Here is a 22,657-nt window from a genome sequence, read left to right on the forward strand (position 1 = left end):
TGCCACTCACATTGATGGCTACGTACATGCAAGACCGTGAGCTCTGGCCAGCTGGCTATACGGTGTTTTGGCTGCCATAAACAGGTATTCACTAGAGCTAATGCATGCATTCCAGAGATACGCCTTTTATGAACTTATCCAATTAACTTTCATTGTCACTGATTTGGATGTAATGATTAATGATAACGTTGTTTGCTGCCATATGGATTACCCCCAACACAATAATAAATTATTAGCTTGTAGAGATAAGTGATTTTATATGCAGAAGAAAACAATATGTACCGTATGAACAAAGTCTTGTACAAAATATGTACAAGACTACAACCCATGCTGGCAAACACACTGCCTGTTCAACCTCTGAACTATGGCTGTTGCAAACTCGCGTGAGGCTAAACTTGAGTGCTGGGAAACATTAACCTTGAAAAGCTTTAAACCGTTAGGGGCAGGAGGAAGAGTCTGATGGAATTAAGATGGAATAATGACCAAGAGATCTGAGTAATGTCCAAACCCAGCCTCCAGTCACAACCATTCTCCCCAGGAAGGTCTTTGAGATCAACGTGCCAAAGGACAACGGCCCGTGAGAAATCAAGTGACTTTCTCTTAGTAGAATTCCGGCAAGCTGAGCTTGTGCATGAAGCCCAACTGGGAGTCCCTTAACCCTCAAAACCAGCTCCAGTGTCTTTTCCTAAACTACCCGTGTCCACCAGAGTCCAGTAAAGAAGTAGACGATGCACTCAGTTCATTAAGAGTTGATTTACGAAGGTGTGGGGGGAACTCAGGGAAAGCAACCAATGCTGATGGCTGGGTACCTCGAGGTCAGTCACTGCAGGACTCCTCAGCACCTCCTCATTCCTCGGGGAGCTCTCCTGTCTGCCACTTCCCCTCCAGGAAGCAGTCGCCATCTCGTGTGAAGGTTGTGTTGAAGCTGAGCTCTTGGAAATCTGAGTATCCATCACGAGGCAGCATCAAGCCTCGCACAGTGAGCCTGCCATGAGTTCTCTTCCACTTTGGGCCCAGCTGTAGTTTCACAGGACCTCCAACAGGGGTGAAAACTCCTGCTCTTATTACCTTTGTGAGTGTATCTCATGGATGAGTGAGCTGAGCGAGAAGCAGTGGGAAGGCTCAGCGACAGAATATACAGGATGTATTTATTTGATTGCATGGTGATGTATTGATCTCATGTTAAAACGTAAGCTCTCAGACACCAGGGGTATCTTCTGGTTCATGATTTTCATCTCTAGCCCACAGTAGGTGCTCAACAGATCTTTGATGAATGGATGCATTCACAAATGAAGAATCAGTGACAGCTTTTCACGTGTAGCCACACGGGAACTCGTCACTACCTCAAGCATAAAAGATGTGAACAAAAAGCCATGGGAGGCACTTCCCTGGTGGTCCAGTGGTTAAGACTCCATGCTCCCAATGCAGGGGGCCTGGGTTCGATCCCTGGTCAGGGAACTAGATCTCGCATGCCGCAACTAAAAGATCCTGCATGCCGCAACTAAAGATCCCGTGCGTGGCAACAAAGATCCCGGATGCTGCAGCTAAGACCTGGCTCAGCCAAATAAATAAATAAACATATTTTTTTAAAAAGTCAACCGAATACAAAACTTTAAAAAAAACAAAAAGCCATAGGACATGAGAGGAGTATTAGATGGTCAGCGGAAGTCGTTATGCATGCTATAATGCCTGTAGGGGATGCCTATAGGGGACACATCTCTGATTAGGCTCTCCTAAAGTAGGAGTATACTTCCACATCTTTAAAGATACTCTAGCAGGGAATGACCAGCTGGCATGCGGTAATGGGTATTCGAGGTGGGGCTGGGGGAGTGAGAAAAACGGTTTAGACTTCAGATATTCTTTTGAAACATCTGATTTTTTTTAAAGGTACAAGTGATTTTTTTATTTTTTGAATGTTTTTGGAGTATAGTTGATTTACAATGTTGTGTTAGTTTCAGGTGTACAGCAAAGTGAATCAGTTATACATATACATATAGCCACTCTTTTTTAGATTCTCTTCCCATATAGGTCATTACAGAGTATTGACTAGAGTTCCCTGTGCTATACAAGTAGGTCCTTATTAGTTACCTAACTAATATATAGTAGTGTGTATATGTCAATCCTAACATCCCAATTTGTCCCTCCCTCCCCTTTCCCCCCAGTAACCATAAATTTTGAAACATCTGATGTTAATATCAGGTTACTATCAGATGTTAATCTCATAAATAGGAAATGTTCAATCGACTTGCTCCAAGGCCTCTGGGCCTTGACTCATGCTGTTTCCCCCTGTACGGGATGCCCTTCTTCTTTCTTAGTCTGATGGACTCTCAGTCCCAGCAACTCAAAGCCAGCCCCTTTGTGAAGCCGTTGATGTCCTCCCACAGAGCTCGTCTCCAACCTTGGTGCCCCTGTTCTTCTGCACGTGCAGCCAGCACAGTGCATTTCAGCTACCAGGGCCTGTTTGTATATCTGTTTCTCTGATGGAGCACCCATCGTCTGAGGGATCAGCCCTGCTGCCTTCTTCAGCTTTGCCCATCATCCAAGGGCCCGCCCAAAGCCCTGCACAAAGCAGATGCTCAGCAAACACCTGCCGATTGCCCTGTTGACAGAGGCCCAGAAAGACAAGCAAATGGGCGAAGGAGGAATGAGTAAGACAGTCAGCAAGTCAGTCAATGGGACCCGCTTGGAACATGAAACAAGCAAGTATACGAAGGAAAGCATGAGTACAAAATGGAATAAATCAGGAAGTGCAGGAATGCTCTGAAATCCCCAGTCCCAATCTGTCAGATTTCAGAGCAAATGTACAACGTCTCCTTCACGTCCCACTCTCCTAGCACTGGATACAAAAGGCACAGGAGGGAACGGCCATTCGTGGCTGGTGGAAGATTCCACGACTTACCCTTTCACCATCTAAGAGCAAATGAGCTCGGAAGATCACGGCATCGTTGATGGGCACCTCTTCGTTCCTGTATAAGATCTGAAAGACTCGGCTGTGCACAGTGCTCTCGTGGACACAGGCTGAGTGCAGGCTGCCGCTGTCTGCAAAACAAGAACCGGTAGCAGCTCATGACTCCCATCCTGCCCTGGATCTGCGGCCTCCTTGGGGGTCAGTCCAGCTCAAGGAAAACAATGGCCCCAAACTGCATTCCAATTCCCAAAGACCAAAAGCCACAGAAGAATGCGATTCCATCACACAAGATTTATGGTCACTGAATCGGGATGGCATCTCAGAAAGAACCTTCTTCAGTCCTTTATAAGTCATAGGATCTTGGCTAAATCACTTGCCGTGCAGTGGGCAGTGTTCCTTGGCTGGAAATTAGTACCTGCTAAATTCTTTACCTGCTCACATAACCCCTCCTTCATAAACCCTTCCATAATCCCCCTCTCCTGAAAATAATGAGCAGAAAAGCAGAGAGAGAAAAACAGAAATTGGTCTTCTACAAGGATATCCTAGCGTCCACAGAATCTCTCTCCCCTGAAAGTGTTGTTCGCACAGCACGTAGGATATGATGCTCTGTCTTGAGTTTTAGATAAATGTGCTAATTCTAATTACATTAGATATCCAGTTTTTTAAGGAACTTGCTCAATCCCATGTCTTCCAGTGCATTCTAAATGTACCTTAATCCCTAAACATTGTCTCAAAGTTAAGTTGAATTTCAAAAAGATAAACCTACTCAAGGAGGTTAAGAGATCTTCCTGCATCCACTGACCAGGGTTACTGTGAAGAGAAAATGGGTGAATTCTTCCAAATCACTTAACACACGAACTGCAGAGTTGGAAAAAAATAGAAATCTTCTAAAAGAAATAATGGTACTATTTATATAATATAAAGCAAAGATAACTCATTCATAATAATGGCCAAGTGGTATTTCACAGCTTCCAAAGTGCTTTTCAAATGTGTTTCTTTCCTTAATCCTCACAGAAAATTGCTAGGGTAAGTTTTCACCACAGATGAAGAGACCAAGCCTCAAAGAAGGGGAGGGAGGTGTCATGACAGTCGCTATATGAGGAGGCGTTGTGTGGATTCATCCTCACATCCACCTACTTAACAACTGAGAAAAGATGTCTTGGGTAAATGAACAAAATGCACCCATTTCCTAGCAAAAGACAGGTATGCTATGAAGCTCTACTGAAAAACGGAAACACTGTGATTGCAAAGGGAAGCAAGAAATTTTTTAAAAAAGCCCAACCAGCAAAGGAAAACGGTTTGAGTGCCTTGTGCAGTGTCCCCAGCTGGCTGGAACAGTCCCTTGGAAACAGGGACAAAGGGTTACTGTCACCTCCCCATGCACAGTGACACTTAACACCTGCATTGTAGCTTCAGAGTAGGGAAAAAGAAATGTAAAATCCCAGGTCTCTCCAAGGCCGCGCAGATGTTCACGCTCCAATTTGCACTTCACCATGAAGGAAATAAAATTTCTGGCCTGACACAGCCCTATTGAGACCTGTTGGATTCAAATTGATGTGGCTTTTCAACAGAAGCGATCCTTGCGTGCAAATGCCCTTCTGTTTTTATTTGCTGCACCAGCCCTTTTTCTATCACTGTCAAGGCCTGGTTGATCTATAAGCCAGACCGACGACGTGGCAGAGGGTGGATGGGGTAAATACTCTGAAGGTCAGAGCAACACGGAGCCGTCTAGGACCTGGAGGGGCAGCCAGAAAAACAGTTCAATCACTTGCCTTCTTGGGCAAGTGACATCACTCCTTGTAACGGCAGCCTTTCCACGTGAAAAACGGGCATCTCCACACACTGACCTTCTGGGATCAGCGTAGACAGAAGAGGATAAAATAAATCAAGATCTGAAGAGCAAGCATGTCCTAGGCATGCAAAATGCAGTAGGATGACTTTTTCATTGTGTTTCGAGAAAGGTCGTAGCACTTTCTGCTGAATACATTTCCACCAGCTACATCTATGGGAGACTGAGCTCCTCTGGTCTATGAGCAGATTGACGAACTAGATCACAGGACTCAGCAGTATTTACAGAAGATCGCGGCATCCCAAGGTGCCTCATTAGGCCCAGGATACGGCATTTCTGATGCCCCGTGAGACTTTCTGTGGTATTTTCTCATCACTAGTAAGTAGGGCACAAAACAGGTGCCTCCTTGCAAAGGAAGGTTCACTGATCACAAGACACCCTCTGGGGTTGTGGACATCACGGGGACAGCGCCTACCTGCTTTGCTCCCACTGGGATTCTCCCTTCTTCAACAATGACAGCCCACACTTGGACGCCTTGCTCATTATCCTGGCTCTCTTCCTGACATTCTGAAGGAAAGCTTCCTTTCTTCCCCTCAGCAAGGCCACTTCCTGAACTTTCTGACTGGCTCATTTGCAGGACCTTCCTTGGCAGACAGAGGGCGCTCGTTCACACCATGTTCTCCTCACCCTCTTATGCACCAGGTTCTGGACACCTAGAGGTGAGGGCAGTGCCTGCTCTCTCTACTCTGAAAGACCTTGCTCACACCTTGGGAGACTGCCGCTTCCTAGCAGTGGGGTAAGAAGCCACTTTTCTCTTTAGACTGTTTTGTTGTTGTTGTTGTTGAAATAACAAACTCATCTTTTTTTTTTTTATCCTTTTGTAATGTTACATTGGTGAAAAGAACATGTCTTGGTATATCCCAAGTGTTACTTCAAATATTCTGACACTTTTTTTCTTAATGTTATTGGAGTCTGGTTGATTGACAATGTTGTGTTAGCATCGTATAGCAAAGTGATTCAGTCATATTTATATATACATTCCTTCTTTTTCAGATTCTTTTCCCATATAGGTTATTATAGAACCTTGAGTTCCTTGTGCTGTACTGCAGGTTCCCACTGGCTATCCACTCTCTATATAGTAGTGTGTGTAAATTAATCCCAAGCTCCTAATTTATCCCCCTCTTTGTTTCCCCTTTGGTAACCACAAGTTTTTGAAATCTGTGAGTCTGTTTCTGTTTTGTAAATAACTTCATTTATAGATTCCACATATGAGTGATATTATATATTTGTGTTTCCCTGTCTGACTTACTTCACTATTTACAATAGCCAAGTCACAGAAACAACCTAAATGTCCACTGACAGAGGAATGGATAAAGAAGATGTGGTGTATATATATATATATATATATATATATATATATATATAAAATGAAATATTACTCAGCCATTAAAAAAGAATGAAATGATGCCATTTGCAGCAACATGGATAAGCCTCGAGATTATCTTTAGACTGTTTTTACTTATTGTTTGGAGACCAGACCAGTGGTCCAATGAGAAGGTGTAGATTTGTCTTCCTAAATATCTGTCTTCTTTTGTATGTGTCAGGGTTGATACCATGGATGAGTATCTTTAAGGAGAGTTAGAACTTTGAGGGAAAACAAGTCTGATGGAAAGAAGGTGGGAGGGGCAAGAGAAGGGGATAGAAGGAAGAGGAGGGCAGTAGAAAAAAGGGAGCAGAGCAGATGAGAGAGACACCTCTTCAGTGGCTCCCATTGTCCAAACAGTTTAATCTGGAACTTCAAACCAGAAAGCAAGAGTAAAAAATTTTTAGGTTCTGCTGTTTCTTTCCCCCCAAATGACTGATACCAATACTTTGCATATCTTATGTGCCTCTAAATGCTTACAACTCAAGTTACCTTCCCTCTGCTGAGAGCCCCCTCCAGCCCCAGAGGGCTCTGTGAGCGCAGATTACAAAGCACAGGTGCTGCTTATCTGACATGGACCCTCTACCCCAGAGTCCAAGCCGGGGAGCTCTCACGGGCATTGACTTGTAGACCGAATCTCACTCCCACTCTGGGAACACGGTCATGGCTCTGCCAGTACACAGGAGCTCCCCCAGAGAATCAGGTTTGCGCTAAGCAGTCAAAACCCTGGGGGACCCCTTCCAGCCCTCCAGGCCTGAGGACGGCTGGGTGAGGTCTGGGCTATTTGAAAACAAAGATTCTAAGAAGCTATCACAGCATTTCTTCGAACCCAGGCCACATTTATATGGGAGAACCTTCCAAAACATGAGAGTTCATGGAAGTTGAAAAAGCCAGGTCAGATTATGAGCAACTCAAGGTCAGAACCTTGGAGTTTATATGGTTTAGAACAGGATCTCCTTCAGCAAAGCAAAAACAGGTGTCCTAGACTTGCCCCACTGCTTTCTGGCTATGTGGCCTTGGGCAGGACAGTAAATAGGAGCTTAAGTGAAGCAAGAGTCACGCCCAGCTTATTTTACGTGATGAACGTCAGACTCAGATGAGATGAGAACTAAAGAGGTGTATGTATAACTGTGAAATTCTCAAAACCCAAGCAGATTTCCTGGTAAGATAAAGAGGATAATGATGATGACTCTTTACACTAGATAACTGTCTGGCTATTTCTAGGAACAGGAAGGACAGGAAGTCACCTTGAAGCCAAGGTTTATTATTGTTTCTCACTGTTTCAAAGAGTAGGCAGAAGAAAAAAGCCACCTGAAGCAGATGTTCTGTTTTTCCAGAGAGTGGGCAGAATGACCTTCAGTATCACATAAGCTTTGTCGGGTTGGTAAGGCCGCTGCACACGCTCTGCCAGGGCAGACAGGTGTGGCGTGACCTTCTGCGATTCCATCAAGGCGGCTACCTTTCCTGGAGACCCTATCACAGGAGTACAGGTGGAACGGTCTGCTTCGAGAGAGGAGGAAATTCTGGGAGCAAAGAGACCAAGATCTTGATGACCTTTTCTGGAGTTTGGAAGTTGGGGAGGTCTGTTACACTGGGACAGACTTTTCCTGATGTAGGAGGTATTAACATACTGTGTGGATCAGGCATGGAAAGCTTGTTCCTGGAAGTAGAAGGACTTTGAAGAAAGATGGGGCCTGACATGATGACTCTGGACGTTGCCCACGGGCAAGGGGTTTGTAAGCAGAAGGCTGATTTTGTTACACGGTGACCTGAAAAGCTCTGTGGACCCATCTATCCTGGCACAAAGGCTGTGCTTTGTAGAGCAATGGCATTGGGGTTCCGAGGCTTGTGCCCACGAGGTCCGTAGGGATGCTTGTGGAAGCAAGTTCACCCGTGAGCGGACGAGCCTTCTCGGAACTCTAGAGAATCACCTTCAACAGAGCACCGGCACGGCCACGAGAAGCCCAGAGCAAGGGACCAAGCAACCCAGTTTTCTCCTAGCCTGGCATTCAGAAAAGGACCCCGGGTCCACTGTGGAATCTCAGAGCTTCTTGGACAATATGAGATGGGGGAGGCATGCTGGCACGTCTGCCAACAGGGCATTTAGAGACACAAGCCCGTTTGTGGAATATCCAAAGAGTTGTGAACATACTGGCACCTTCAATATTTGAAGCGTATCAGACGGATGATACGTCAATAAAGGGCTGCATTTTAGTTGTCACTTTTATTTTGCCATTTGAAAGAAAGCAAATGTTCTTCTTACTTTCTACTTGACCCTCTGTACGTAGAATATTAAATATTTTGTTTTAGTGCCCATAGAGATGAGTGTAAGCCTTAACCATACCTCCAGGTTAATATGTTTCTATGTGTTTTGCTATAAAATATATTAATTCATTAAATTCTTATGAATCACCTGCTATGCATCAAGTCATAGGTTAAAAAGAACAAAACAAAACAGATTCAGTCATCAACAATCATAGGGTTCCTTCATAGAGAACAGACCTGTGGTTGCTAAGGGGGAGGGGGAGTGGGGAAGGGATGGAGTGGGGGTTTGCGACTGGCAGATGCAAACTACTGTATATAGAATGGATAACCAGCAAGATGGATAAACAACAGGATGGATAAACAACAAGATGGATAAACAACAAGGTCCTACTGTATGGCACAGGGAACTATGTTCAGTATCCTGTGATAAACCGTAATGGAAAAGAATACGAAAAAGAATGTATGTACGTATGTCTATATAGATACATACACACACACACACACACACACACATATAAACTGAATCACTTTGCTGTACAGCAGAGATTAACACAACATTGTAAATCAACTCTACTTCAATAAAACAAAGTAAACGAAAATGAAACAAAACAAAAACAATCATAGGGTTCCTTGAAGGGTGCTCCTGTCTGGAACATCTATCCATGGAGTAGGGATGAGAAGTCCCTTAATTGTTCACCTCCACAGACTTCTCCTCGTCTGAACGAATTTCTCAGCTTTCCAGATACACTGCATTATTTAAAACATCTTATATAAGCTACTTTAACAGTTTTAATGGAGGGAGCAAATCCTGTACAACAAACTGGGTTTGGGCACAGATGTTGTTACTTATAACTCTATGGTTTGAAAAAGTCACTTCTGGGCTTCCCCGGTGGCGCAGTGGTTGAGAGTCCGCCTGCCGATGCAGGGGAAATAGGTTCGTGCCCCGGTCCAGGAAGATCCCACATGCTGCGGAGGGGCTGGGCCCGTGAGCCATGGCCGCTGAGCCCGCGCGTCCGGAGCCTGTGCTCCGCGACGGGAGAGGCCACAGCGGTGAGAGGCTCGCGTACCGCAAAAAAAAAAAAAAAAAAAAAAAAAAAAAAAAAAAAGAAAAAAAAAAAGAAAAGTCACGTCTCTGTAAAGATACAACAGACTCGAAACCGTCTGGCTCATTTCACGTTGCTCTACAAAAGCTAGCCCGGGATTGGTTCGTCTGAGTTCCAGGCACTTTATATTCTTTATCTCACTTGACCTTGGGTATGACAGTCTTCATTTCCCTCATGAGGGAACTCAGGATCATTGGGTTAAGTTACATCCTCAGCAACAAATGTATCAACAGTAGACGGTGACTCCAATCATGTGCTTCTTTTCATTCCTTCATCTCTGAGTCTGTTTACTCATTTATTATTTAACTAAACGACCCCGTGGACCATGTTAGACATAATACCAGTCACTGGTGACGGTACAGCAACGAGAAGGGCTATAGCCTGCAGTGTTTAGCGCAATACTTCCCAGCTTCTTTCTCTCCTCAGCGCACTCACAATACTCCGTCACTTCTGTTTCACAGAAAAAGAACTGAAGTCCTAGCATGATGGAACAGCAGGCCTCGTGTATTATACTCACTCAAATACACACTGAATCAGTCAATTAATTAGTTATTAATGAAGGCAGGGATACAAAGGGATGATTTTTGGAAGGTTCCCTATGTTGGGGGGAAGCTCCAGTTCCCAGGACGTCTGACTCCTATCTTAGTCTGCAAGAAAACTCGAGTTACGAAGCAGAGACCGTGGCCTGGCAGAATTCATGCCTGCAGAAGGAGGGCAACTAAACCAAAGAACACAGGAAAGAGAAAAATACCCTTTAAATTCCTGAAAATGAACAAGGGCTGCTGATGTAATTTAGCCGTGAGCATCCTCCCATCAACACTGAGTGGCCTTAATTACTTAATTATAAACCCTTTTCACCTACCTATTAGAGTGAGCCCAGTCAGGCTAGCACTTGATAACACTTTATTAGCCAATAATGTGCACTGCTATGTAATTTCAAAAGTAAAAGGCCAGAGGGCCGCCTCTAACACACTCCAGTCGCCCAAGACTTCCCCTGCTGGGCTTCCTTCCGATCGGTCCTAACCCCTGTGCAGTCTCAGGTATTTCCATTTGTATTCTAATTATAGAGTCCAGTCCATGGCCCTGCCCCTCACGCTTTTGTAACGACAAGAAATGGATTGGAGTTCAAAGACACGGATTTCCTCAGGGCTCTGCCATTTGTACACCACGCACCTGTGAACAAGGAACTTACCTGGTCTGAACCTGGGTTTCCGCCCCTGTGACCTGGGGATGGGAGTTCAAAGGTTGGGAGGGTTGAATGAGATGACCTAGGAGTGCACTGGGCACAGAGTCTAACATTTAACAGGTGGTCTCAGAGAAATGGCAGTGAATATACTGCTGGATGGAGAGAAGCGTGCAGCTGACGTGACGATGAAACGTTATCCACGGTGGAATTCTAGCAGCTGCTAGCAGAACTCTCGAGGGAAGTGGAAAGGGAGTCCTCAATTGTTTCTTGGACCTGGGAAGACAGCAGGGTTGGCACAGGGCAGTGGGCACTGCCTGGAAAGACAGTGTTTCAGGAATCTCCCTGTTTATAGCTGGGAGTCTTTCAGTGAGATGTTAACTCTCCCAGCCTTAGTTCGTTCACAGACGAAAATGGCAATAATGATTTGACTCACCAGGGTGGCAAGAAGAAGATTCCTTATTTTTTTGTTTGTTTGTTTTTGTTTGTTTTTCTTTTTTACACTGTATATCTTAATTTTACTTTTTTAACATTTTTTTATTGGAGTATAATTGCTTTACAGTGGTGTGTTAGTTTCTGCTCTATAACAAAGTGAATCAGCTCTACATATACATACATCCTCATATCTCTTCTCTCTTGCGTCTCCCTCCCTCCCACCCTCCCTATCCCACCCCTCTAGGTGGTCACAAAGCACCGAGCTGATCTCCCTGTGCTATGTGGCTGCTTCCCACTAGCCATCTATTTTACGTTTGGTAGTGTATATATGTCCATGCCACTCTCTCACTTCGTCCCAGCTTCCCCTTCCCGCTCCCCACCTGCCTGCTGATGGCAAGTAGCTACGTTCATGGTTTCCCTCTCCTCCCTGCTCCCCCTGGGATGGCTCCTCCTGCTCTTCCCACCTCTGTGTTGGAGACCTCCATCTACGTCTTGCTGTTTCCAAGACTTTATACGCCACTCACAAGCTGAGAACCCTCAAATGCCTGACTCCAGCTGCACCTTTGTCCTGAGTGGACCTGATCCCTCGCCCACTCGACATTACTCCTTTGATGTCAAATCCACACCATAAACTTACATACCCAATATAGAACCTTCGGTTGTGTCCCTCCCCCAGTCTCTCTCTTTTTTTTTTTTTAATCAAGTATTTCTTGTTATTTTATTATTGGTAAATAATGGAAGAAAAATGGTCCTCATTTTTATATCACTTTTTTTTTACATCATTCTTACAGCACTCTTTTTTTTTTTGGCTAATTTTGTTGTTTAGTCTCCTGTTGCTTTTAGGTATTATAAATTTTTTTAACATCCTTATTGGAGCATAATTGCTCTACAATGGTGTGTTAGTTTCTGCTTTATAACAAAGTGAATAAAAAACATGGAACGCTTCCCGAATTTGCGTGTCATCCTGGCACAAGGGCCATGCTAATGTCATTCCAATTTTAGCATATGTGCTGCCAAAGCGAGCACCCTCCCCCAATCTCTCAACCACAGAGAGTAAAATACTTCCTGGTCATCTTCGATTCCTCTTTCTCCCTTACCCTCTCACCCAATCCATAAATCCTGTGGGTTTACGTTCAAAACGCGGTTCTGATGAATCCCTTCTGGGTCACTTCATAATCTTCTCTCAACAGAGCATATGGAAAACTTTATTTCTCCTTCTACTATGACTACTCTTTAGTCTATTCATATAAAATATAAAGCAGACTTCATCACCGCCCTCCCCCCACTGCATTTAGCATAAAATCTACATTACCTACTATGGTCGAACTGGCCCTAAATGACCAGTTTGGAAGCTGTAGTCTAGGTGAGGGTTTAGCACAGAGCCAGGTCTTTTCCTGAAGTCTAGGTCAGGCAAATATTGACCAAACGCATGACTGACCAAGGCTCCAAGTGGTCGGATCACTGAGAATCTGGCAACGATGTTTAATAAACATTTGTGGAAGTGAACTGAATCTGGGCTCCAGCAGCCTGCCGCTCAGGGATCTGTTTGCTGCTATGTCCTCAAGATGACCCGGAATCCACACCTCTCCTGTTCCCTTACACACAGCCAGTGCTAAGTATGCCTGAAATATACAGCCTGGGGTTTTCTGAGAGGGGTATAAGCAAGGCTCCACCCTCTAATTCTGAAACCCATTCTGTTCAAAAGTCATCAGACCCAGCAAATGGGAGGCAAAGAGCCCTGTTTATGTGATTCAGACTTTCCCGAGCCATCTGCCTCGGCCATATGCTTCCCAAGGAGAACTAAGTATAGCACAATTGCAGCTAATCAAATCTTTGTAAGAGCTGCAGCATCCCCGCCCAGTTACGGGCCTGGCACGTTCCAAGGAGCACAGAGCCCTTCTCCAGCCCAAGGTGAACTTGGCCTTAATGGAAGACCACAGAATGTAGGGGCCAGTTGTGACTTGCTAGGAAAATATCAGGGAGTGCCGAGAGTAGGTGAGAACAGGTGGTCACTCTTTCTCTTCCACAGAGACGGAAGTCCCCTCCAGAAGATCCGCCCCATGGCCATGGCCGAGCCAAGACTGACCAGTCCAGAGAGAGAGCTGCGCCCCAGGCCCCAACTCTCTCCAAGAGCTGAACACACCACTGTCCCCTCCCCAAGCCGTGAATGAGTGGAGCTCCCCCCGGTCAAGGCCATTCTCACCTGGACTCTCCTCCAATGCCTCACCTTCCTCTATTACACCCCTGTCTGTTAGGACACATACCCCAAATGGTTAGCACAGGTACCCACCAATCAGAATGCGTGCCAAGCACAGTGATGAGCCGTGTCCTGGAGGCCATCTGCTGTGCCAGACGCAAATCCTTTATTTATGGACTACAGGGAATGCGAGGGTTTGGGAGAGGGACCAGGTTAACTGGCCAGTGGAGGGGCAGCTTAGGCATCTGAGGGCAGTGGCTACCCTGACAACCGCCCCTACCAGATGCATTGGCTGAACATCGCCCCTCGGTAAAATGAACATGGTTTCTCCAAACCACGTGCAGGGCAGCCCAGCCTCTCTGCTGAGACCTGTCCCTGCAGCTAGAGGGGGTTTTTTTTTTTGCCCCTCAGAAGTCCCATGCTTTCATCTCACTCCTTCTCCCTCTAAACTCAGTGTCAGCCCAGAGGAACCTGAGCGCCTGTCCTCCAGGACATGGGTGGCCTTGCAGCCGCTACTTCCCCCTTCCCCACATCAGCATCTTGTCCTTCTGCTGTGCGTCTGTGCGTGGACCTGGAAACTACCCCAGGGCAGCTCTCCTCTCTCCAACACAAACCATCTCCGTCGCTAGATACCCCCAGGCTCTCAAAGCTGGTCTGCATGCCTTAGAGTCCTGGACTCTGATGGGTCACCCTGACTCAGACCTGGCAGTGGCTGAACCTAGTAATTGACCTTCAACTTCCCACACAGCAAATGCAGGACACAAGGGTGTCTACCCCATGCCCTGACCCAACTGAGATATTCCTTGATCTGAACTTCTTAACTCCAGCCTACAACTGGACCAGTCTCAGCACAGCTGGAGTGTTTGGCAACCACCCACTCACGTGGCGCTGACACCGCAGGGAGTAGGACCCTGAGGAATTGAGCTAGGATCTGCTCCCTCCCCATCTCCCTGGCCAACTTCACTCTCCCCTTCAGCAGCTTTCTCTGACAGTCGCAGCCTAGAGGGAATGTGGATCCTACACGTTCACTCAGCATTCGGAAGATGCTCCATTTCTGACTATACACCCCTCAACACACTTACACCCCATTCATCAAAAATATTGAGAATTCCAGGGTCCGTGATGGATCTGCGGACGTGAGACAGTCCCTGTTCTTGAAGAAGGCCGTTATCATTCTCTTCCCATGAATAAATGTCATGATTTCCTGCAACAGTTTCACCTTTTGAATTGTGCACTTATAACGCATCACAGGTGATCCATGGGTGTTTGGTCAATTACAGAGATACAGCTAGATGGCGTGAGGAATGTCAGAGAACTGTTTAGACCACTGGGACTTGGGGGGAAGGGGCACTGCTAAGAGGTCTGGGTTAGTGTCTCAATCTTTCCCTATTACAAGGACGTGATGTTCATCACTTTGCTTTCTGTAAAATGCAGCTATAATCTCTAATTATGGTATTGTCATGAGTACCAAATTAGATCACAGGAAGCAATGTCTATGGTTCGCTAAAATGAACACTACTTTTCAATGTTCTAATTACTTTCTTAATTATTTGGGGGGGAGGGAGTTACTGGCTAATAGCGACTTCTACCATGTCGAATACAAGTTCATTTCTGATTTGAACTAACAGCTAATAAAACTAATACAGATTATGGTATTGATAATTTTCAGAGGTCCTAGCGTGGTGCTTGCTCGAAGTGGGTAATCTATGAATATTCTTTGAAGATTCTTTTTCCTATGACCTTTTTCCCACTAAGCCTTCTTCTTCTCATTCACCATAGACCCTGCTTGTTTTGTCCCTTCTTCGGACATTCTCTCAACGGCCCAGGCAGATCACTGCTCCCTCTTCTGACCCCAGGGCAGTCTGCAGCAGCTGGCTTAGAGCACCTGCCGTGTGCAGTTGCAGTTCTGCGTGACTCTCCTCTGAGCCCGCAGAATCCATCACTCACCACCGCATTCTAGCTTCTAGCAAGGAGCCTGGCGTAAAAGAACACAATTAATATTCTTTTAATGAATTGATAGCCTCATCCTCATCTCAAAAGCCTGTGTCTCCTTGCAAATGTCACCCCTTCATGGAGATTTTCCCGTTCATTGTAGTTACAAGTAGCCCAGGCTCTGAAATCAGCTCTGCATTCAAGTTCAGACTCTCCATTCACTCGTAATTTGTTTCTACATTTTTTCATTTAGTCTTCTTAAAGAAAATGATTGAAGTATAGTATATAGTATATACTCCATTATAGGTTATTACAAGATAATGGGTATAATTCCTTTGTTTTATACAGCATAGTTTTGTTACTTATCTATTTATATAAAATAGTTTGTTAATCCCATACCCCTATCTTGCCCCTTCCCCCCTTCCCTCTCCCCTCTGGTAACTACCGGTTTATTTTCTGTACCTGTGAATCTGTTTCTGTTTTGCTGTATACATTTGTTTGTATTATTTTTTTTAGAGTCCACATAGAAGTGATATAGTATAGTATTTGCCTCTAACTACTTTCACTAAGCATAATATTTTCTAGGTTCATGGACATTGCTGCAAATGGCAGAATTTCATTGTTTTTATGGTGGAATAATACTCCATTATATATATATATATATCTCACATTTTCTTCATCCATTCGTCTGTCCATGGACACTTGGGTTGTTGCCATATCTTGGCTATTGTAAATAGTGTTGCTATGAACACTAGGGTGCGTGCATCTTTTCAAATTAGTGTTTTTGATTTTTCCACTTGCAAATTACTTATGCTTTTTGAGCCTAATGTCCTTCATGTGTAAACTAACCATAAAAACCTCTTCTTCTAAAGCGTTATCGTGAAAGTTAGATAAGACAGTGATTGGTGTTATTCTTATTATTAACGGTGCGCTTTATCCATGTTCACACCTTTGTTGTGTGTATTCCACCTTCTACTTTATTCAGCTCGGAATCACCTTATCCTCACCCACATGCCCACCCCCTCCCCCATCGTTCTACAAGCTACTTGAAAGCACAGACGATAGGATGGTCATTTGAGTGTCTTTCCTGTGACCTAGGTGAGTGCTTTGAATAAACCAGGTGCTCAATACTCTGGCAAAGTAACAGGTAGAGCATGAGCCTGGTTACCTCCAAAGGTAGACGGAGTCCTCATTGAGGAAGACAAATTGTCCTTTTTCATCTGAGCCACTGTTCTAAGTCTGAGAATCCACACATCCACGTGGGGACTACTAGCTAAAAGGAAATCACATAGTTCTGTAAACCCATTTCACAGATAGGGACTGGGAGGCTCAAGAAGATGGAGAATCCAGCCTAAGGGCAGAACTAGCAGTAGAACCCAGAATCCAGCCTCCAAGTCCAGGGCTCTTCCTCCTGCCCCTCGACGGCCTCCCTTGGTGCTCACTGGGGCACTGAAGGACTGTTTGCAAGGCTGTTTCAATGCCTTTGTGTCCGAGCAAATTCTATAAACAGCATCTGAAAGTTGCAGCAGCACCTGCCTGGGTGTCAGCCAAGGCTTGGCCAGTGGGCTCCAAGATCAATGCACACCTAGGCCTGTGTCCTCAGAATCAATTATTGCAGATTTAGATTCAATAACCAGATGGCCTCTTCTCTCACGCTCATTTTTCTGCACGTCTCCACTTTGGCGCAGAGGTGATCGTGCAAACTTGCTGATGTGCACCACAGCCGCCATCACCCACCTGGCATGAGCTGGGGGCAGGAGACAGGGACAGCTCTCCTTTCCGACATCCCGGCAGAGTCGGTCTCCCCCACTGCATGCTGGGCTGCCACGGTATCACATGCCTCGTGATCACACCTCATCTCATTTTTTTTTTTTTTTTTTTGCGGTACGCAGGCCTCTCACTGCTGTGGCCTCTCCCGTTGCGGAGCACAGGCTCCGGACGCCCAGGCTCAGCGGCCATGGCTCACAGGCCCAGCCGCTCCACGGAATGTGGGACCTTCCCGGACCAGTGCATGAACCCGTGTCTCCTGCATCGGCAGGCGGACTCTCAACCACTGCGCCACCAGGGAAGCCCCTTCTCATTATTTAATGTCTGTTTGAGTTTCCTGGGATTCAGTCATGTAGTTCATCTCAGCAGCCATATGGCTGGGGCTGAGAAAAAGTAAACTTTTAATGACTGCAATGATTTTCCCTTCTTTATTTTACGTATTTAACTTCTCCTGAACTAGATCCTTCCCAACGGCTTTTTTTTTTTTTTAACATCTTTATTGGAGTATAATTGCTTCACAATGGTGTGTTAGTTTCTGCTTTATAACAAAGTGAATCAGCTATACGTATACACATATCCCCATATCCCCTCCCTCTTGCGTCTCCCTCCCACCCTCCCTATCCCACCCCTCTAGGTGGTCACAAAGCACTGAGCTGATCTCCCTGTGCTATACGGCTACTTACCACTAGCTATCTATTTTACATTTGGTAGTGTATAGATGTCCATGCCACTCCCTCACTTCATCCCAGCTTCCACTTCTGCTTCCCCTTCCCCCTCCCCATGTCCTCAAGTCCATTCTCTACATCTGCATCTTTATTCCTGTCCTGCCCCTACGTTCTTCAGAACCTTTTTTTTTTTTTTTAGATTCCATATATATCCAATGGCTTTTAAGCGAAGTCAATTTTCTCTCCTTAGGACTAAAACACATACAAAAGCCAAAACTCTCAGCCCTCCTGGCTATCACTCTCTCTCTCTCCCTCCTTGCCCGAGCAGTGACGCTTACCCAAAGAATGCCTCTACTGGCTGTCTCCATTTCTTCATCATTTTACTCACACTTCAGTGCCCCCAAAATCTAGTTTCTGGACCCTTATCACCACCCAAAGAGCTCCTATCAAGGTGATGAATGCGCTAGCTGTCACTAAGATGTCCAGGCAAGTTTTAATGCACGTTGTACTTGAATTCTCAGAAACTTTCTGCAATGTCGGTCAATGCCTCCTCCTTGAACTATCCCCTTCCCGTGGCCTCTGTGAAATCAAGTTCCACTAGTTTCCTCTTGACTCTAGGGTAGCTTTCATCTGCCTCCTTATCAAAGTCATCTCCCTGCTGCCCTCAGTGTCACTCCCCACCTCCCTTACAGCGGTTTGTTTTACTTAAGTTACTGCTGGAGTCATACTGACTGTATTCTCTTCCAACCAGAAGGTAAGCCCAGTGAGAGCACTAAATTGGTCTGTTTTATGCATTCTCCAAGCCTTGTACATAAAACGGAATGCAGTACATAGCCGGTCAATGAATCCATGCGTCTAACCCAGACTTCTCCTCTACGTTCAAGACCTTGAAGTCCAGTCGCCTACTTGAGATCTTCTGTTTGGATTTTCAGAGGCAGCACATACTTAGCATGTTTCAAACCACCACTAGAGGGGGAAAAAACAGCTAAGATGCTGGTTTCTCTTCCAACATTCCTTATTTGAGTAAATGGCTCTATGAGCCACCTTGTCGTGTAAACCGGAAATCTGAGTCACCGTCTCCCTCCGCCTTCTGAGTGTGATCCCTCAGCTCTCCATCTCAACCACCAACCAAGCCTGCCCATGCTCACCTGGCTTCTCACCTGGACGGCTCAATGGCCTTCGTTCTGCTCAACCTTGCTTCTGGTCTGTCTCTCTACAATATTTCCAAGGAAGCATATTTTCAGTACACAAATAGAATCAAGCTGCTGCCCTGCTCAAAATCTTTCAGTATCTTTCCATTCCCTTTAGGATACAGGAAACACTTTTTTGCCCTAATACAGTCCTCAAAGCCAATTTGCCCCTGTTTATCCTCATCTTGTTCCAGGCTCCCTTGTTCACTCTTCCGCAGCCACAGTGGCCTGTCGTCCCCCTTTTGTCACTGCATCACCTTTGCCCATGCCGCTCCTTCTGCCTGGAGTGGCCCTTCCCTTCCCTGTGGATCATGCCAACTTCTGCTCACCCATCTCTTTCCCCAGAGAATGTTCTCTCATCGCCCTAAACCTTGTCAAACCCATGATTACAAGCCCTCATAACACAAGGCATCTCTCTGAGTACTGTGATATTAGTTGGTGTAAAAATGACCTTGACTGTTTGAATAATCTCCTACGTTAGACCAAGTCTTCTGTGAAAGACAGGTTCCTTTTGCTCAAACAGAACTATCTGCTTGATAGATATTTGTTGAATGTGAAATTTTAAAATATATATTTTTAGGTTTGAAAAAAAGGATAAAGTCTCTAACCTACTGACTTTTTAATATCTTTAAAAAATCATTTCCTTCTCATTTGATCATTAAAAAAAATCATCAAACGAGTTATCCACTTGAAACAAAACTAGCAGTGTAATTGTGGCAATGATTCAGAAACACCCAACTCCTTGACTCCACTGATTTATAAACTCTCTGAGATGGTTTCCTCCTTTGAAGATGGAAACTGAGATACTTGTCTCCAAGGACTGCTGTGAGAATTGATAAAACAGTATTTACAAAATACCTAGCACAGTGCCTGGTACGTCAGTTGCAATATGAATAGAAATGTATTAGTGCCATTGCTACCGATCCATGGAAATACGGGTCATCCACTGGTACCTATTTCAGAAGGCTGAGGCAAAGTGCACTGACTCCAATGAAGATAAACAAGAACGTGCATTTTCAGGAGTCATGACTTTTATCGCAATTTAAACTTTAACAATATTGACCAAAACTGCTCTAAACCAAGGCAATCAATACTGGAGAGCGTGTGCTCAGCTGAAGCTTTCAAACAGAATTTAGATGAAAGGGAAAGCATCTTTCAGTGAGGTCTGGAAGTGATGTGAAATTCTTGTCATCCACCTACTCATTCTTTCATCCATCCATCAGTCCATGGACTCCGCACCTCAGCACTGAGTGACAAAGCTGTGATAGCAGGTGTGTGAGTCATGGCGGTAAGCAAGTTTCTGTCCTCCTAGGACTTACACTGTGGTAAGGGGGGGGAAAGAAATGCTCGAGTAATCATTCAGTTATAACGTCATACATGCTACAAAAAGAGAAACGGAAGGGAATATGGCACACTTAATTTGGGGTGCGGGAAGCGTATGACCTAAAGGTGAGAAGAGGCATCTTATGGGCTATGACAACTGAAGTTTGACAGTGGCCACAACAGACCCTACAAACCAATGTGAAGGGCTAGACTCAAAATCAAGGCTCACAAAGGGAGTGGATGAGAACCACGACTCTAAATTCCTCAGTTAGATAGAGGAGTGACATGGCATCAGGTAGAGAGGGAAGAAAGAGGTTTAGAGAGAACAAGCATACAGATGTTTGGAGAAAGCTGTTGCTATGAAGTCAGTCTCTATTTACACCACCTCCAAAGGAGGAGAGAAAAGAGGTGTCACCTCCTCTCATCCAAGCATGGAGGGCCTACCCAAACAGCTTAATACAGATCTCTCCAGTTCGGGGACTGGAGGACCAGTGCATGTTTGACTTCTCAAAAAGTTAAGGCCACTCCATGCAGGAGAGAGGTTAATGCATTGGGATAAGCTTAGACATTCAGAATTTGTTGAGGCAAAGGAGACATTATTTATGGACCAGACATGAGATCTGTAGGGAGAGCTGACCTGGTGCCATTTTAAGGCCAGCTCAGGGGAACCACGTGAGTGACAAGAAGATCCCGGCAGGGGAAGTCTATGTGAGTGAAAGACATCCAATTATCAGATGGAGATCCAGGGCAGGCTGAGCCAGCAGGGAGGTGTGTGGAGTTGCTGATACGGGACCCCTGAGGTTGCACCCCATTAGCAGCATGGAACACCAGCTCACATGAAAATGATGGTGAAGCCAAACAGACCCAGATACAAATCCCAGTCCCACCATGTTCCTCCCTAAGCCTCAGTTTCCCCAGCTATAACTGGGAATACTGTTGACTATAACCATAGATTGCTGAGAAGAATACATCCCCATTTGTAGGACTGACAGGAAAGCTCAACTTAAGCTGAGAAGCAAAAGCTTTGAAACATCAGACTCCAAAGGTTAGCATGACTTTGTCTAAAACAAAGATAAAGGACAAGCTACAGACTAGGAGAAGATATTTTCTACACGATACATCAAGGAATTGTGAGCAAAGCTGTGCTTGGCAGGAGGTAGGAGACAAAATTACATCAATAAGGAGCAAATCGTCCAAAAACAGCAGCAAAGGTTGTAAATGGGAAACTCATAAAAGGGAAAATAAGAATAGCTCATAAACACATGAAAGGAAAGCTATTAGGGAAAGGCAGACAAAACAAGATACTAGATTTGTGCAGGGAAATATCCTCATGAACTGCTGGTGGAAGTCTGAACTGGAACTTTGAAACGCCTTCTGGCAGTTTTCTTTCATTTAAATCTGCACATCTGCACGCCCGATGGATGCTTTAGCAACAGGGCTTTTTGTCATCTAGAGCAGGTCCTCACACATTCGCACAAGGAGGCGGCACAGCAATGTTGTCTGAGTTGTCATTGTGTGCAAATGCCCCCCGAACAGTGGCGTGCCAGCACAAGTCTAAAAACTGTCTTCCAAACAGAAGTGATCTGTAACGTTTGCTGATTTCCTGGTGCAAACAGTCCTCCACCCCCTCCATGGCCAGTTTCAAGCTACCCACACGAAGTCACCAAACCCGAGAAGAGATGCACACAGTCAACTCTCAGGCGCGGGTGTGAGATGACCACAGCACACCTCGGTCTCCACCTGCATATGTGAACAGACTCTGTCAAAGTAAGAAGAAAATAAAATCTACCCATTATCTCTTGGTGAGTAGAACACGAAATGAAATGCAGAGAACGTAGACCCGCAAGTTAGCCATGGTTTCTTTGGGGATGGGATAGTGGGCAAAAATATTTGGAGCCTGATTTGTAACGTGCTCAAGGAGAATTTAGTCATAGATCACTTATGCAATCCAATTCATAAAATACTGAAATTGTTAAAATGACAGAATGGTGTTACTTATGCAGCAAATTAATGAGATGGCCAATTAATGTTGATTCCTTTATTAGTCTCTCTTCTACCATTAGCTCCCGTGAACCCTGTGGGAAACAAATTGTTTGTTCATTCATCCATTAAACGCACTGTTACTGGGTGCCCACTTGTGCCAAGTGCTGCAGGAGAATACGGACGTGACCAAGACTTACATCAAATTCCCCAACCTGGGGGGGTCATAATCTTGTTGGTGGAGAAACCTGTGTCTGGCAGGTCCTTACGGAAGGAAATCAGTGATTCTTAAAGTAAGAATGAGACATCAGACTGTCTACTCTAGTCTTCAAGGACATTCACTTTAAATTAAGAGGAATTAAGGAAATTCTTATTAAACATCTGTATTCACGAGACAGCTGTTCCAAGGGCCAGAAAGTTCAAACTGTCTTCAACAAGAAAGAAAACTTCTCAATCCAATAGTAGCGCTAGCTTCAAGTATGGCTTGATTCCTTGGC

At 45.1% G+C, this 22,657-nt stretch overlaps 1 protein-coding gene and 1 pseudogene across 1 annotated transcript in view; both read right to left on the reverse strand.

The window, feature by feature from the left end:
• Nucleotides 1–22,657, reverse strand: part of FAM135B (family with sequence similarity 135 member B) — a 163,038-nt gene that overhangs the window by 87,479 nt on the left and 52,902 nt on the right. The window contains exon 3 of the mRNA XM_032610155.1: nt 2,900–3,039. Coding sequence (XP_032466046.1) covers nt 2,900–3,039 — 140 coding nt within the window. The remainder of the gene's footprint in view (nt 1–2,899; nt 3,040–22,657) is intronic.
• On the reverse strand, nt 12,035–12,132 carry LOC116742812 (annotated as a pseudogene).

This window comes from Phocoena sinus, chromosome 17 (genome assembly GCF_008692025.1).
Source record: "Phocoena sinus isolate mPhoSin1 chromosome 17, mPhoSin1.pri, whole genome shotgun sequence".
In the NCBI taxonomy this organism is placed as follows: Eukaryota; Metazoa; Chordata; class Mammalia; order Artiodactyla; family Phocoenidae; genus Phocoena; species Phocoena sinus.